The 18,442-nt window shown below is 38.6% G+C and overlaps 1 protein-coding gene across 2 annotated transcripts in view; it reads right to left on the minus strand.

The window, feature by feature from the left end:
• Positions 1–18,442, minus strand: part of dennd2b (DENN domain containing 2B) — a 72,025-nt gene that overhangs the window by 17,128 nt on the left and 36,455 nt on the right. For both annotated transcript variants that reach the window (XM_047363349.1, XM_047363348.1), the window contains 10 exons: positions 17,244–17,365; positions 12,826–13,041; positions 12,355–12,451; positions 12,115–12,159; positions 11,713–11,897; positions 8,343–8,452; positions 7,469–7,538; positions 4,201–4,278; positions 3,370–3,510; positions 3,020–3,168 (listed from right to left, as the gene is read on the minus strand). In XM_047363349.1, the coding sequence (XP_047219305.1) occupies positions 3,020–3,168; positions 3,370–3,510; positions 4,201–4,278; positions 7,469–7,538; positions 8,343–8,452; positions 11,713–11,897; positions 12,115–12,159; positions 12,355–12,451; positions 12,826–13,041; positions 17,244–17,365 (1,213 nt within the window). The remainder of the gene's footprint in view (positions 1–3,019; positions 3,169–3,369; positions 3,511–4,200; positions 4,279–7,468; positions 7,539–8,342; positions 8,453–11,712; positions 11,898–12,114; positions 12,160–12,354; positions 12,452–12,825; positions 13,042–17,243; positions 17,366–18,442) is intronic.

Here is an 18,442-nt window from a genome sequence, read left to right on the forward strand (position 1 = left end):
GTTGACTTGATGATTGCAAGGTGCCCAGAAAGTGGAAGTCCTTGCATGAACAGTGCTCTGGGCAAACGCTTTTCTCAATTTCTATTATTCTCTCAATCTCCGTTGGTGCCATTTTACCCTAAGTGCAGGGTAAAACGGCAATTAGGGTCTTTCATATATCTCAAACTGTGTTCTAAAGAATCTCTGTTTTATGTACATTATTCAGGTTCAGTTTGACCTGCTTTTTATATTCTGAACAAGAGATTATCAAATTTAGCTTAGAGTCCAAAAAAGCCCTTTAACTTTGTGAGTAATCTTTATCACTGTAGAAAGATGGACTATTTTAAATAGCCTAATAACCCTTGCCACATTAGTGGGCAGCAGCAAATGCATTGTGAAGGTTATTGCTGATGTTTTTTCCTCTTGGCATTTATGCTCCAAACTAGCAAAAAATGCCCACACTCCTGCTTTCCAGCGATGGTCACACTTACTGACAAACACTTTAGTAAAATAAAAATAAAATCCTATAGAAGCAGCAAGGGTGTACTTATTTTTTCTATATTTTTCTCTTTTGGTTTTATAATCATTAAATGAATAATGAATAATTTGATAGCCAAGATACCGATGGGATAATTTTTATTACATCCATACATAATACATGAAACACTTAAACTGAAAGAGTGTGTGCTATCTTTTTCCTACAAAAGTATGTAGTGACCTGTAGATATGGTCTTCAAAGCTTGAGAAATGTGTTTATTTCTTAAGATGAAACAGATATTTTCTACAATATAACACCAGTACGAAAACCTAAGTCCAAAATAAAATGAGCTATATTATTACTTACTTACAATATAGGCTTAGAACGTTTGAGGTCAAATTCATAAAGACTTACAAAAGGTCATAAATGAAGGTCACCAAAGATCTCACAACACTATAGAAAGGGTTGACTCTGAACCACGAATCATGATAATGTTTCATGAGTGAAATTCATGATTCCCTCCCAGTGACTCTTAGATCCTATCACCTCTGGTAATGAGCAACAAAGATGAATTTTCTCCAGGGACACAGACAGAGAGGTCGCTTGTACGCTGGGAGTGAACGGGGCATTATAAGTCAAATGGCGACAGCTGAGCCACAGATCACAGAGGGCAGAGTCGTGCACACAGGAAGTGCATTCCTTCCCCTCACAGTCACTGCCCCCACTGATGTTTGTTTAAACTGGGTTCTGATATGTGGAGAGATTATTTCTTCGCTAAAATCTCCACCCTCGCCTCCATTGCTCTAAAAGTATCCCGTTCTTTTCTGTAACAACAAGACAGAGTGGGACACAGAGTCCTTGGGGACTCTTCACATCTTATCAGACCCCACCCTGGATGTACTCCGGTGATGGTGTCCCACTTTCCTGCTGGTATCAGAGCTAACTGAAAAACCGGACACAGTATCAGACATCACAATCAAATCTGTGCATCTAATCCAAAGTTGATAAGGCATTTTTTTCGGTTTCATTCTTAGTCAAGAAATTACATTTATTTGTGTCACTTGAACCCTGATTATGTAACTGTGACAGACAAATCAAGATTATATTATGTATATTTTTGTCATATCGGTAGCTATCAGCTATCGGTACATTATGTAATAATACATTGTTTGAATCAGGCCTTGACACTGTAATTCAAAGAAAATATTTAAGTCAGATTAAATAAAAAATAACAACTTAAATGTTGCAAATGCTGGTTAATGGCCAGAAATGTGTCGGTTCTAAATTTGATGCCAGCAACATTTATCAAAATATTTGGACAGGTCAGCATAAGACCAGAAGACAATGGTTTGTTAAAGCTGCTCTCAAAATGCTTCCTGTCCTCGGGTATTGAAAAATACATGCAACACAGGTCTAAAATGGAGGAAAAAAATAACTAATATATTGTTTTATCTATTTATATGTTGTTGTTTTTTTCTGTTGTAACATCACAGCATAAATATTCTTTCATTTTTATATTTGTCTGTGATTTAGTGTGATATCTAAACAGGATCTCAAGAACCTAACTTGGGAACCATTGAACAAAAGAAACAGAGTGGGTGGTGGTCATTTCTATCCTTTCACAATTTCATTCTTTTCTAGTTTTTGATATTTTTCATGTCCAACATTTTCTGCTACAACATAGCAGCACCTGCCACACAACATTTTATAGCATCCGTCAATTTATACAAACCAGCTGATTATTTAAGGCAATGGTTTTATAATTTACTCACAATAATGTAGTTATGTGACTCGTATAAATGAAATTTATTAGCAGATCTCTCAAACCTATTTCAGTTTATTCAGGGTGTACAATCTCTTATAATTTGTAAGACACCTGGCCTGAACTGGGATCAGAACCAAAAAGAATACAAAATAGGTGTTATACAAAGTTTTCAGAGAATAATATACAATTGCATTTCTTTTCTCTGTAATAACTAGGCACTTTCTAATTAATCATCTTCACAATTCATCTAAAATACTTAAAAATACAAGAGTAATAAACGGATTGCAAACTGTTATAAAATGGTTTGTTTACATGTACGAAATAGAAGTTGAGAGGGACAAAATGGCATGACGTGGGTAGAAAATGAACCAAAACCACATACAGAAGATCCCAGATGAGCATGTTAGTTACTTTCGGGCCTCTACTCTTAGAGCATCTTAGCTCTGTTTTAAATAAAACATTAAAAGATCCCCCCTGCAGACATGATCTATCACCAGCTGAAAATATGACAAAGAAGGCACCAAACTGTTTACATGTAAATTCTTTTGTAACAAATAGAGAAAAAAAATGTTGCTGCTAAAGTTTCCAACCCCTGGTTTTAAAATGATTCCAGAATGTTAACCAACTTTGACTTAAGAACAAAAGGGTGAACAAATATAAGGAGAGCAAATCCCTTATTACAGCAGTCACTGCTGAAAACTTTGATATTGCATAATCCTGTGTATTCTTCTCTCAGCACTAGATTTCACATCAGTGAGAGACATGTGGCTTGCAGTGCAGTTATGAAAGAAACTCACCTAAGTTTATCAGCCACAAAGATGACTCTGCGCTCCAGGAGCAGTGAGGCAAAGACGCGTAACACCTGGCGTACACTGAGGCATCTGAACAGGCTGTCAAAGTCAACATGCTCCAATCTAGAGTCATTGGGTCGCCTCAGCTCTATGACCTGAATCACAAGAAGAAACACACACATTAAAGCCGAATTTTTCTAAACATTTTTCCTCTTATGCTGTCTGAACCATTTATGATGTTAAGCATCTGATCTGATTATATACAGTATTTCTGGATATGATAAGTGGCGCTATATAAATAAACTAAATTCAATTTAAATAAAGCTGTGATTTCCTGCTTTGTCAGCAGTACTCACCTCATTTCCCGCACCGGGCAGAAAGGTCTTTACTTTGATAATCTTCCCTGGTGCAGGAAAGGGAGACTCCATCAGACTCCTCATGAAGGGATAAACCAGTGCTGCTGAGACTCCTCTGCGTCTTTCCACCTCATCCAGGATCTGAAAGTAGCAGAAAAGAGGAGAGCTTCCTTCACAAAACTGGACCATTTACAGGCATTAATGTTATGGCCAAGGGAGGTCATTAATAGAAAGAAAAAAAAAACAGGTTTCCATCAATTTAAACTGCTTGGAACATTGTAATCATTTTGTCTTTTGTAAAACAATTAAATATGTTTCCATGCCTACTGTAAAGGACATTTCCACACATAGAGCCGTTTGGATCAGAGGTGTCTCCTTTCTGGAAAGTTGATTGGAAAAATCATTCACTGCTCTCATCTGTTACAAAAACTCCCTCGAAAGCTGAATGCCAAAACTAAAAAACAGCTTTCTGTTTGGCAACATGTTTCCTTAAACAGCATCGGAAACCAAGTTACCCAAGCCTTTTTTAAACTTTAAAATTCATAATGACAACATATATATATATATATATATATATATATATATATATATTTATTTAACAGTCAGCAATTGCTCACTTTGAATTATAAAAGTAATCAGGAAGGCTGGAAAAGCAAAGAATGACTGCTGTGGGACATGAGTGAGGGAAATGATTGTGGGAAATTAGAAAACTGAACAGAAGTCTGCAGAGATACGACTGACAGTCATTTCCATTAGTTGCAGCACCACACTGACCAGGCGGATGTGGATCTAATTGTGTGTGGGGGTGTGTACATGCAAGACTGAACTCACTGTGGAGAACAAGTCAAAACAGCCCAGCCGGCTGATGACACAGTACACCTCTGGAAGACGAGGTCCTTTCCCAGTTGGCTGGAATAACGAGAGAACATGGATCAGATGTAAGGAGATACATCTGCAGATGTTCCTAAAATCGGCTATAAATACACTCACCGAGGCCGTCTAGCAGTATAACATTATACATTCATCAAAGTGGAGGATTTATAAGAGATTCATTGTAATAAAAAACAGCTGACGTCAAAAATATCAGGAAATAACTGGATCGTACACAGTAAGAATTTCGCAAATTCACAGTATTGTACAAGCAGCGGCTTGAGCTATCTCTACAGTTAAAACAATAAATTTGTAGCATTGGTACTGAGTTTTATTTGTACTGTAAAAATAATATTATTTTATTTACAGTACAAACTAAATGTTTTACTTCAGGCACTCTTATTAACTTGCATATAATACAGAAACAATTTAACATTTTTAATACACTAAAGTCAAGTATAGCAGTTATTTTTAAAAAGTGCCAAAAAATCACCAATTACTACCTAAACATTGACTGAGGAGGAGACTTGAATGGTCTGAATGTCTAAGAACTGTTTGAACCCTTGTTTCAGTTTTCAGTGTTGTGGTTGTAACATCAATGTATCAAAAAAAAAAAAATTTCTTGCTGGAAAATGAAATCAGCCTCCATAAAGTTTGTCAGCAGAGGGAAGCTTAAGGTGCTCTAAAATCTCCTGATAGATGGCTGCATTCATTTTGAAGTTGATAAAACACAGTGGACTAGCAACAGCAAGTGACTTCAAATCATCACTGACTGAAAACTTAACCCTGGACTTAAAGCAACACGGATTCTACTGTATGTCTCAACGCTCTTCCTCCAGACTCAGGGACCTTGATTTCCAAATTATAGGCAAACTTTAGTCTAATCTGAAAAGAAGACTTTGAACCGCTGAGCAACAGTCCAGTTCTTTTTACTTTTAGCCCACGTAAGACTCTTCTCATGTTGTCTCTGGTTCATGAGTGGCTTAACACAATGAATGCCACAGCTGTAACCCATGGATACATCTGTGTGTGATGGCTCTTAAAGCACTCACTCCAGCTCTCGTTACCATCTTGTGAATTTCCACCAAACTATTGGATAGGCTTTAGAATATCCTCCTCAAGGCTGCAATTTCTCTATTCCTTGTGCACCTTTCCTACCACACTTTTTCCCTTCACTTAACTTTTCTTTAGTATGCTTGGAAACAGCACTCAGACAGCTTCTTTTGTAACATTAGAATTTTCTGAGAAACTGATTATAGGGTTTTCATTAGCCATAATCATCATAATGAACAGGAAATACATTTATATATCAGTTTGTGTATGATTTCATATACCAAAGGAATTTCACCAATTAAACTGAGTTACTCAAATAAATAAACTTTTCAATTAGATTTTAATTTGCTGAAATGCACCTGAAGTGTTTGTAGCTTCACCTGATCTAAAGAAAAACAAAGAGGAGCTGTTAATTTTAACACTGTCATGTTTTTGAAAGCCAGAATGTTTGACCTCTCCTCTGTGATTTGTCCTTCACTGCTACAAAATGAACTAGTGGCTAAACATCCTCCAAGAGGAATGATATATTTCGGGCAGGAAATTGTCAGAAAAATATGGCAACGATTCAGCTGACTTTAAATGAATTCTTTATAGAGTGGATTCCAGATACTGCCGCTGCCTTCATTTAGCGTCTCCTTATCTGGTGGTGACCAGTATGCCTTAAAACACCATGGCCTCTCTGCTGAAGATTTGTTGTCTCTTAACTGAGATAATGAGATCATTAACATGATTCTTCAGGCTCCTTCAGAGCCACAGTAAACCTCTCTGTTCACAGGCCGAAACAACCACAATGAGCAAATTAAACTTTATGAGCGTAATCTGCTTATATAAAACAGAAAAGCATTTTTTAGCGGGTCATCGGAACAGCCAAGACAGTGAACAGTGATAACATAACACAGGGACGTCTTTAATTTCATCTTCCCTGTGATGCGAGACTCTTTTATGTGGTAACCTCCCTCCTAAACACAGGTTTATCATCTCCTGCTGATCATATCTGCTGTCCCCTGTATTCTCCCAAACCATTATGTGGCTCAAAACAACAGAGACTCTCAGTCAGAAAGAGACAAATGAATACAGGCACTCAACAAGCGCCAATCCACTTGTCCATATTAGGTATACAATTTGCCTCTCTTGTTTCTGCTGCACTTTTCCAAACGGATGATTAACTCAACTGTGTGGGGCTTGATTCAAGACCTTAGGAATGCTTGGTTTCTGCCAACTGCTGGACGAATGGCGGGGAGGAAGCAAAATTACTAAAGGAGACCAGTTCCTCGCTCGCTGCCTTCATTAAATCTGCTTCTGTGTGGGTGAGTCTTAGACCAACTGAGTGCATCGAGCGCAACTGTTAGTGTTATTTTCACAAAGAAATATTAAAATGTCGCATATCAAGGGTAAAAACTCACAAACAAACATGTTGGAGATGTAAAGAGACACAAAAAAAACAAGAAATGGCAAACAAAATTATCTGCACAGTCACAGCAATCCCACACAGTCCTGCTCTCTGTCCGCAAGCCAAATGGAAGGATCAACAAAACACTTCAAAGTGCTCAGCAGCCTCATTACGGGGAGGAAATGCTCCAGAATGACAAAGTTTGGATTTTTCCTGGTTTCTCTTTGTCTTGCCCTCTCCTGAGAAAGTCTTGTTAAAATAAGTGGGTCAGTCCTAACTTGGGTTTTCATCTTTGGTTATTATGATTTTATTACATATTTCATGCAGTTTTTACCATGAGCCTTTCAAATGATATGTAATTTTTTTGTCAAAATACATGTATGGATAAGAATTTATGGCTGTAATTGTGTTTTTTATCACCGTTTGTGATGAGCTGAAATAGCTGTTCTTTTAAAAATGTGGTCCAGATGTTTGTCTTTCTCCTGGTAACTCTGTAGAGCCATTTTATGCGCCAAAACAAATCCTGATTAGCCACTACAACAGATAGTCTCTTCATAAATAAATTTGTTTCCCACTGAACTCAGTATTTTTAATCTGTTCAGCTTTGAATGTTTTCATGATTTACTTCCTGTTGCCATAGTGGACAATCAGGCAGCACATGAACATCCCTGCAGGAAAACATCATCACATGTTCAAAGAGAGAGGCCTGTCACAACAAACATGGCTCAACGAGGTGTGGGCTGGGTGGTAAACAGGGCGATGGGGAACCGGACAGGAACTTCTTACCAGGAGGCGTCTGCAGTACCCGAACCGCCTGCTGCCGTCCTCCCCGGTCAGCATAAAGGAGAACGTCTCACTGCAGCACAAAGCCAAAGAGAATAAGCACAAAGACATTGACATCAAAACGGAGAGTCGTTAATCTCGTTATAAAGAGCCAGGCTTGCTTGCAATATTTTAAAACTGTCTTACAAAACATTTTGTCAGAATTTCTGAATGTTTCTCTGCAGACATTGCTCATCAGTTTCAATCTAGTTAATGTCTGGTTTGAGAGAAGGGTTTATGGGGTGACAAACTTTCAGCCTGACCAAAAAAACAAACTATTCAGTATAACATCTCCTGTCATTATATTGGAGGGACACCTCACCTCCGCCTCACCTAGATGTTCAAGTTAATAAGTATATCATATTTATTTTTACAACATCGTGTCATTTCTGCCTCAACTCTCCTGCACCACCTGCTCTGTGCTAGCAAGTTTTGAATCACCCTTATACAGACTGACAACACATACAAGAATATGAAAATTCGGAATCTCATTATAAAGATAGAAAGATGAGAAAACAGAGAGAAACAGATAGATAAATATAAGAATATGTTGACAGAAAGATAGATGTAAATACATAGATAAAGATACATAAGTAATAAAGAAGGAATTATTATTAGTAATAATATTAATTGTGTAGAAATAATTTCTCACTTTCAGGACACTTTTTCTTTCTTTGTTATAACATAATTTCCTTTAAATTATAACTTATTATCATTAATATTATTACATGTTTGAACAACAAAACATCTCAGTTTTTATACACAATAGTTATCTAAATAGAGGCTTTTGTGATAACCCAAAAGAGTAGTGGAAATCCTAAAGATGTGTGGAGGATACCTGGTGAACTCAGAGACAGGACTCCAGTCTTTTGCATCCGGGAAACAGAACTGAGGAATAGCTTTGAGTCTGTGCTCTGCCTCCCTCATCTGCTTGGTCGGTCTCTCCAACTGCAAGAAGACACGACAAGTGGACTATACGTTACTGTTGAAATTACCAGTCAATTTCTACAAAAGACCAGAATAAAATGTCTTGTAGAAGTTTAAACCTCTGGACCCTCAAGGCCTCGGTCTCTCCACCACAAAGTCTATGTCCCCCCGGGGACATTTCTGCTGAACCAAACAACTTTAAAGTTTATTTTCTAACAACTAAAAACATTTGTCTGTCGCATGAATTAATTCTAGTTCATTTTAGCTCGAAGTAGTCTGGGACTTATAAACTGCAGTTACCAACAGAGATTTAAATGACCAACAAACAGGACCGTCACGTGAAAAACCAACAGAACATTTCTGTTTACAGCTATTAATATGCCGATGAAAGGCAGAGAAACTAGAAAACCTTTATATACGCCCAGAGCTAGTAGTGATTATAACAATGATAACACTAGAAGATATACAGTTCTAGTTAGAAGTTTATATCCATTCGTTATCAGCATGAATCTCATATTATTTTGGGCTGCTAATGATGTGTTGGAACCATAGCTTTTCCAGAGTAAAATAATTATACAACAAACAACTTCACTACATTTGAAAGACAAGAATCGGGTGAACATATTTTAATTCATTTTGGATTTTCACATATCCACACAGGATCAAAAATTAAACATCCAGGCTTAAATAAATAAATACATCCCCACTAATGTTGGTTTAAATGTATCTTATGACGCAGATAAACCAAAACCCTTTTGTTCCCAGTAACAAGTTTCTGGCATATTTTTTGAATGGACATATGACCACTATTCAACACAGACAAGTGCTGCATAATATATTTCAAATGTATTGTTCTCATAATATCACTGTACTTAATATGCATGTCTCAAACCGGTGTCTAGGCTGCAAAACGTATGGATAGGCATAGTGAACTTGTAGTGTTTATTGTGATAATGACAACGAAAAGTATTTAAAAAGGAATCAAGGCCTTTTTCGACTATGAATCTATCACGGCATAAGTAAATCTTGCCTAATAAATTCACATTTTTCTTTCACCTAAGCTAAAATATTTCTGCTTGTCCATGAAACTACAGTGCCTTGCAGAAGTATTCACCCTTTTTGGCTTTTTAACTATTTTGTTACATTCCAACCTGTAATTTAAATGCTTTTTAATTGTATTTTATGTGATGTATCAACACAAAACAGTCTAAGTTGCTGAAGTGCAATAAAAAAAAAAGTAAATTAAAAAGAAATTAAAAAAGGAAAACGCTGAAAATTGGCATGTGCATATGTATACACCCCTTTCCTATGAAGCCCCTAAAACGTTTTGCTGCAACCAATTACTCCCAAAAGTCACATAATTAGTGGAATAAGTCCACCTGTCCGCAATATAAGTGTAACATGATCTGTCAGTATAAACACAACTTTTCTGAAAGGCCCCAGAGGCTGCAACACCACTAAGCAAGAGACATCACACCATAAAGACCAAGAAGCTCTCCAAACAACTTTCGGGGTGGGGTTATAAATAAATATTCAAATCTTTGATGTTCCCCTGGAGGCAGTACAGAGACCAAAGGTAACCCTGAAGGAGTTGCAGAGTTCTACAGCGGAGACGGAGTATCTCTCCATAGGACCACAATAAGCCGTACACTCCATAGAGCTGGGCTTTATGGAAGAGTGGCCAGAAAAAAAACATTATTTAATGTAAATAATAAAAAGGCAGGTTGGCGACTGCCTGAATGTATGGAGGAAGATGCTCTGGTCAGATGAGACTAAAACTGAACTTTTCTGCCACCAAGGTAAACGCTATGTCTGGTACAAACCCAACAAATCCCATTACCCTAGGAACACGATCCCCACAGTGAAACATGGTGGTGGCAGCATTATGCTGTGGGGACGTTTTTAAGCAGCAGGGACTGGGAAACTGATTAGAGTCAAGGGAAAGATGGATGGTGCTAAATACAGAGATTTTCTTAACCAAAACCCGTGTCAGTCTGCGTGTGATTTGAAACTGGGGCGGAGGTTCACCTTCCAGCAGTACAATGACCCGAAGCGTACTGCTAAAGCAACACTTAACATTAACATTTGTTGGAATGGCCTGGTCAAAGACCAGACCTTAATCCAGTTGAGAACGTGTGGTTAGACTTGAAGATTGCTGTTCACAAGTGAAAAACATCCAACATGAAGGAGCTGGAGCAATTTTGTCTTCAGGAATGGGCAAAAATCCCAGTGGCAAGATGTGGCGAGCTCATAGAGACTGATCCACAGCGACCTGCAACTGTTATTGCAACAAACGGTGCCTCTACAAAATGTTGACTGTAGAGGGTCAACAGTTATGCATGCTGCAGTTTTCTTTTATTTTTTCCTATTTGTTGTTTGCTTCACAATAAAAAAAATATATAGTTCGTCAAGTTGTAACCACATTCTGTAAATCAAATGGTGCAGACTCTCAAACAATCCATTTTAATTCTAAGCTGTGAGGCAACAAAAAAGGCCAAGGGGGGGGTGAATACTTTTGCAAGGCACTGCAGTCGCACATTTCAGTCATGCTTGACAGTGTCAACCTTGGAGCAGGAGCCTCTTTCTTTGGACTGGTCCTGAAACATCCTAATAAGTCTTTTTTTTTTCCTTTCAGGGTGACACCTGAAATGTCCCAGACATTGGACACAATTAGGAGTTCTAAGAGGACAAGGATCTCAAACACACATCACAGATGGTTTTGTAATGGATAAACAATAAGTCTCTGGAATGGTTCCTACCTCAACCTTGTTGGAAATGTGTGGGCTGTGTTTAAAACTACTATACTAGACATGAATGAAACGACTCTTCAGGTTTTTGGTTAATTTGCCAAATATTGATTCCGTGATCAAAACACAATCACAAACATTTCCTGGCTAGAAACATTTTGAATTAAGTGGCTATTCCTTTACAGTCAAATATCAAAGAACAAATTAGTGCTTTGTATCTGCATCTTTTTGGGACAAGAGACAACATGATAAGACTTTCAAATAAGAAACCTGAGGTCAAGTACTTTCACTGGAAAATAAATTTCACATTTTTTACTGTTGGCTGACATTTAGGAACCAAAAATACTTAAGACTTAAAAAACATAATCACTGACTCTAATACTTCTTAAACAATGCCAGCTATTTAAATGCTCATCTTACAGACAAAAGCTGACATTGTAAATGACACAAAATAAGCAAGTCAAGCTTGTTATGCCAGGTGTAGTTTGCCTCAAAGGACCAGCTGCAGGTTTTAGATAAAGCACATGCTTTTACCTTGGGGAACTGATAGGTGACCTCCGGGGTGTAGGAGTTTTTGCCGGGTTTCTTTTTCAGAGAAACAACAACAAAGTACTCAAAGAGCTCTCTCTCTTGCCACTCGATGAGCTGCAGCTCCAGTGTACGGTAGCTCGGGGCTCGTCGGAGGATGGACTGCAGCTTTAATAACCTCTGGGTGTGAGCTGAGCAGGGAAGATATTTTACGTAAAAATCAGACCTTAAACAGCACCTGAAGTTTGTCAGGAAATTAAACAATACTCGGCCTAATTGTGTAACAAAACCACATTTTTGAAGCCTCTTACCAATCTTATATTCAAAATATATCTTTAAAGCTCTGGGGTAAACTGAGAGCGAACAGAAGTGTTACACCTCACCTCTGCAGGTAAAAGCAGTGCTCACCTTTGAACCGGTCATCCGAGTCACTCTCACTCTCACTGTTGTCATCTGAAAACAAACATTAGAGACAAAATGCAATGTTTTCTACGGGTCAGAGGGGTATTTTCTGATATGTGTTTATGTCATGAGAAAGACACAGAGAGAGAGGAGGGAGAGAGATGGGGCTCTGTGTGGGTGGAGGAGACATAAATATTTACTTACTTATCTGGCCTTGGGATAAAAGGGAATAAGGAGCAGCCTTACCTCTGAGAGATGCTGTCTCAAGATTGGACATGGACAGTTTCTTTAGCCTCTTCTTCCCTCGTTTAGTGCAGTAAATGGAGTTGATCCTCTGGACCAGCTGTAAACAGAGACGAGAGGAAATTCTTTGTGAGGAACTTGTAGTTCAGTCTGTTTGTCTTTTGATCCTAAGTATAGAGGAAGCAGGCATGTTCCAGGCCAAAAGTAACAGTCTAAAGTGCACTGCATGTATTTCAGACATTGCAGATTATTAATAGGAAATGCCTCAGGGAGAGCTCTTTAAAATGTACCTTAAGGGCTGATTTCCATGCAAAAGAACTAAATGGATCAAAGCCTGGTGTCATTAAACCTCCGTTCCAAGCTGAGGAATTATAAATGATCCAGAACTGTTCAGACTCTGACTTGGTCCTGACAGAAACCTGATCCGGTCTGTGAGAGCTCCGCTGGAGCTCTGTGGGATCTAGCAGTGTTTACCTTCGGGATTCTCCAGTGCCTGTTTGAAGGCAGGGAATCACTGGTGCCACAGAGGCTATCGTCCAGCAGGCCGCAGGGGGACGATGACATGCCGATCTGGGGGATGAGCAGCATTTCATCGTGGCTGTAGCGTTTGGACAACTGGGAAATGCGGTGGCTCTTCCTGTCGCTTGGACCAGGGAGATGGAGAGATTGGCTGCTGGGTTTGGAAGGCAACTGGGCACAGAGGAGAGAACAGATAAAGTCTGAAACAATTCAAACAGATGAAGATTTACCGCTGATCTAATGGCTGCCGGATTCTGTTTCTATAAAAGGATTTCAACAAATAAACCAACATCGGCTTCCATCTTTCTCTCTTTTCTCAGACACTGGAAAAAATCAAATCAAATCAGAAAGAGCTACTAAAATAAAACCAGTGTCCTTTTCACATCATTTGGTTTGTGAATTAATATTGGACTTAAAAATATTTTAAAATGATATAGTAGGTACAAGGTCATAATAGCCAACAGCAGTTAATCACGGGGTTCCTTCAGAACCTACCCCCTTCCACTGTCAATACCCAGTTAATCCTTGTCGGGATAAATTGTGGAAAAACTAATATTGTTCCGTAGTCTATTGTGTTTCTCCAAATTTGTCCAGACCTTAAAAAACACTTCAAACAAATTTCATGGTATTTTTAAAAACTTTTTTCACTTTTCCAGACTTTGCAGAAACCTTGTAAACAGCTGGAAGTATGTTATGTAGCGATGTAAGATAAGACAAGAGATGCAACGATGTAAAGATAAATGAGCTTTTTGTTCTACTAACCTGCTCAGACTTGGATGTTATACAGGGGAATCATATAAATGAGTCACCTAAACATGGGTGTTTTCTACTATAAGTCACTTCCCAGGTTACATCCTGATGGACTAAATTCCCAACATGTTTCTCTTTTTGTGCTTTTTCATAAAGGTGAGGTGAGATGGTTATGGTGTTTTCTTCATTCCACTTACTTCTGAGGAGATGGAACACCATTTCCATTTGTTTAAATTAAAGCACCTAAAGAACACTTTCTAAAAACTCTAACTTGGCTAAACTGAATGTATTTACACCTCAATCTCACCACCAATCATAGAGTTTTGGCAATAAACTTACCACAGCTAACTAGGAATTTCTGACATACAACTGAGGAAAAATGCGACTGGATTTCCTGGAAACTAGGACAACATTTGTCAACTTGTATTTTCACATCTTTCCCCAAGCAGGCAGATAATCAACTACATAGCTGTTGTTTATTAGTAATAGGACTGTTGATAGGATTTGACAGATTTAATTTCCAGTGCAAAATAAATGCATCAAAGGTTCAAGTTTGGAAGATAAAATTAAAATACTGTAGCCTGTTCAGGGTGACAGAGCAGCATGAGTACAGTTTTGCCTTTTGATTCAAACTGGATTAATAAAAACAATGCAAAAGCATAAAAAGACATATTTTAGATGTGAATCAGTGCTTGGACTTTGTTCTATGCATTGCAAACAAGACAATGAATTTAATATTCTATAACAAATTAAAGTTTTAGATTTTACCTTCCTTCAAGACACATTAAATTTATTTTTATGAAACATTAGTTATATATTACTTCATATCATAAGCTTAATATCCATTATTAACTTACAAAATGTTTACCACATTATATAAGCATGTAGTAGATAACCATCGTTTACCTCTTTGATACAAAAGGACTTCTCCTCAGGCAGCAGCGTTTCTCTTTGCCTCCAACATCTGTATTGTTCTCTTTGAACTGATTAAACTACATATATTTGAACTCCAGTTGGAATAAAGAGATCACACTATAGCAATTTATAACATGTGGCTCCCACATAATAGTCCATCCTTACAAAAACAAGCAGAGATTTTTCACAAACTCTGTAACATCTTCGCACACGTACCAAAGTCTGTGGATCTGTAGGATCTGTGGTGGATCTTGTTGAGATTTGATGAGTTTCTCTGTTTATCTTTGGTCACAAACCAGTCTATGCTTGTCAGTGCCACTTTTATTTCAGGTGAATGGCAGGATTAAATTTTAATTCTAAAATAATTTTGTCCAATTGTAAAAGGCAGACTGGTAAAAACCCAGCTGTTTGAATTGGGGTATTGACTTTACAGCGATCCCTCATCATTACCAAGCGAGAGAAACAACTCCCTTTAACAGGAAGAAACCTACGGCAGAACCAGGTTTAGTATTAGATTAAACCTACTATAAAGTTCCAGGTGTTAGAATACAGAAAGAAAAAATGTAAATTTATATGAACAAATTTATCCAAAATGATTTTTTTTTTTGTCCCTTTTCATTACCCTCAAAAAGGAATTCAGGTGTAGTTTCATATGCAAAAATTTTGCAAAGTTACAGTTGCCAAGTCCTCACCACAAAGAGTCATCCTGACTGGACCTTTAAGGACCCGAGAGTTAAAAAGACGTCAGCTAAAATAAAGAGGTTCTGCAGAAATACAGGTCCTTCTCAAAATATTAGCATATTGTGATAAAGTTCATTATTTTCCATAATGTCATGATGAAAATTTAACATTCATATATTTTACATTCATTGCACACTAACTGAAATATTTCAGGTCTTTTATTGTCTTAATACGGAAGATTTTGGCCTACAGCTCATGAAAACCCAAAATTCCTATCTCACAAAATTAGCATATCATTAAAAGGGTCTCTAAACGAGCTATGAACCTAATCATCTGAATCAACAAGTTAACTCTAAACACCTGCAAAAGATTCCTGAGGCCTTTAAAACTCCCAGCCTGGTTCATCACTCAAAACCCCAATCATGGGTAAGACTGCCGACCTGACTGCTGTCCAGAAGGCCACTATTGACACCCTCAAGCAAGAGGGTAAGACACAGAAAGACATTTCTGAATGAATAGGCTGTTCCCAGAGTGCTGTATCAAGGCACCTCAGTGGGAAGTCTGTGGGAAGGAAAAAGTGAGGCAGAAAACGCTGCACAACGAGAAGAGGTGACCGGACCCTGAGGAAGATTGTGGAGAAGGGCCGATTCCAGACCTTGGGGGACCTGCGGAAGCAGTGGACTGAGTCTGGAGTAGAAACATCCAGAGCCACCGTGCACAGGCGTGTGCAGGAAATGGGCTACACGTGCCGCATTCCCCAGGTCAAGCCACTTTTGAACCAGAAACAGCGGCAGAAGCGCCTGACCTGGGCTACAGAGAAGCAGCACTGGACTGTTGCTCAGTGGTCCAAAGTACTTTTTTCGGATGAAAGCAAATTCTGCATGTCGTTCAGAAATCAAGGTGCCAGAGTCTGGAGGAAGACTGGGGAGAAGGAAATGCCAAAATGCCAGAAGTCCAGTGTCAAGTACCCACAGTCAGTGATGGTCTGGGGTGCCGTGTCAGCTGCTGGTGTTGGTCCACTGTGTTTTATCAAGGGCAGGGTCAATGCAGCTAGCTATCAGGAGATTTTGGAGCACTTCATGCTTCCATCTGCTGAAAAGCTTTATGGAGATGAAGATTTCATTTTTCAGCACGGCCTGGCGCCTGCTCACAGTGCCAAAACCACTGGTAAATGGTTTACTGACCATGGTATCATTGTGCTCAATTGGCCTGCCAACTCTCCTGACCTGAACCCCATAGAGAATCTGTGGGATATTGTGAAGAGAACGTTGAGAGACTCAAGACCCAACACTCTGGATGAGCTAAAGGCCGCTATCGAAGCATCCTGGGCCTCCATAAGACCTCAGCAGTGCCACAGGCTGATTGCCTCCATGCCACGCCGCATTGAAGCAGTCATTTCTGCCAAAGGATTCCCGACCAAGTATTGAGTGCATAACTGTACATGATTATTTGAAGGTCGACGTTTTTTGTATTAAAAACACTTTTCTTTTATTGGTCGGATGAAATATGCTAATTTTGTGAGATAGGAATTTTGGGTTTTCATGAGCTGTATGCCAAAATCATCCGTATTAAGACAATAAAAGACCTGAAATATTTCAGTTAGTGTTCAATGAATCTAAAATATATGAATGTTAAATTTTCATCATGACATTATGGAAAATAATGAACTTTATCACATTATGCTAATATTTTGAGAAGGACCTGTATGTTTCCACAGAAAATGCAAAACAATGAACCTGTAAATGAGGATATTAAAACATTTATTTATGTTCTGCACAGCACTTGATCAGACTGTGTTCTGTTATTGTATAACGAATAAAAAAGTTCATGAGACTCAGCTCTTCTGTTTTTGATGTACTATATTAAACCGCATCTAATGCCATCAGATATGTAACATTACTAATGGATTATGGCATTCTTTAAAAGGTCCTTTCCACTACTCTCCACTGACTTTTAAAACTGAAGTTTAATGTCAATTACTAGTACTAGTATTTACAGGAGCTGATCCTGACAACCTTAGAACTAACCTGAGGTGGGGAGTTAAACTTCCTGTCCATTGCAGCCCAGGATCGACTGCTGTCAGACAGACCAGACTTCCTACTCAAACTCCTCCGCTTTAGGTCAACATCCTCGTATGGATTCTCCTTTTCTGAGGAGACAAAGAACAAATTCTGTGTCAGTACCAAAAGGTAGTAACTCATTGTGAGAAGAAGGTAATATTCAACGAAGAACAGATTAGACAGAGGGGTCAGAGTGGACAGTAAAGATGTCCACAGCGTAATAGGGCCCTCCCTTTGGATATTTTGAAAAAGACATGAGTCATGGAAGGTAAGTCAAAGGTCATTCCAAACTGGTTCACATGAACTCCCTTTTTTAAAACAGTTACTGTTGGCAGCAGTGAACCCCTATGACGGCGTTGAAACTTGAGGACGTATTGCTGCTTGTGAGTCACAGTCCAGGCATGCAACATGTCTGCAGAGGAAGAGGAAGGTCTTCTCCATACAGATTTGAGGAGTAAAAGTGCCGGTTGGGAGATATTTTAAAGCACAAGTATATGTATTTTATAACCTGTTCAATACATACTTAAGAAACACTCAAAAAAACACAAACTAAGCATTGGCCAGTAGCTTATCCATCTATTTTTTAGTATCATATTACTGCTTATCAGATTTTTATAAAGCACTTCTTACTTACATATTTTGAATCAACATATTACAACTAAGTGACTAAATAATTCTGTCTATAACCTCCGAATGCCATACAATTTGGGCCACCAAGCCCTCTGACCAGCATCAGCAGGGAAGGTGGACCAGGTGTATTGCTCAAGGTCACAGCGACTGAGACGGACGGCGCGGAGGTTCGAACCGGCATCCCACCGTTTACAGGACGAACCCCTACACCAACGCCACAGTTGCCCCACGAAGTTGCATTGACTCCCACTGAAACCGTATTTTCCACGGAAAAGGAGGCACGACCGTTTGGAGGAGAAGGAAGTGACATGAAATTGGTGCAGCTTTTTCTTCTGTTTAGAAAGGGCACTACAGCAAATTCAGTGCATTTCCAGGACATGTGTAAACAGCAACTCTGAACTACCAAAGCTATCTTTATTCAATCCCACCATAATCAACATTAAAAGACTTGAATTAAATTTGTTCAATTAAAAGCCTAATAAAACCTTTCATAATGGTACAGCGACTATGCCTCAGTGGATTGAGTTTGCAATCAA

The sequence above is a fragment of the Girardinichthys multiradiatus genome, chromosome 4 (genome assembly GCF_021462225.1).
Source record: "Girardinichthys multiradiatus isolate DD_20200921_A chromosome 4, DD_fGirMul_XY1, whole genome shotgun sequence".
Taxonomy (NCBI): Eukaryota; Metazoa; Chordata; class Actinopteri; order Cyprinodontiformes; family Goodeidae; genus Girardinichthys; species Girardinichthys multiradiatus.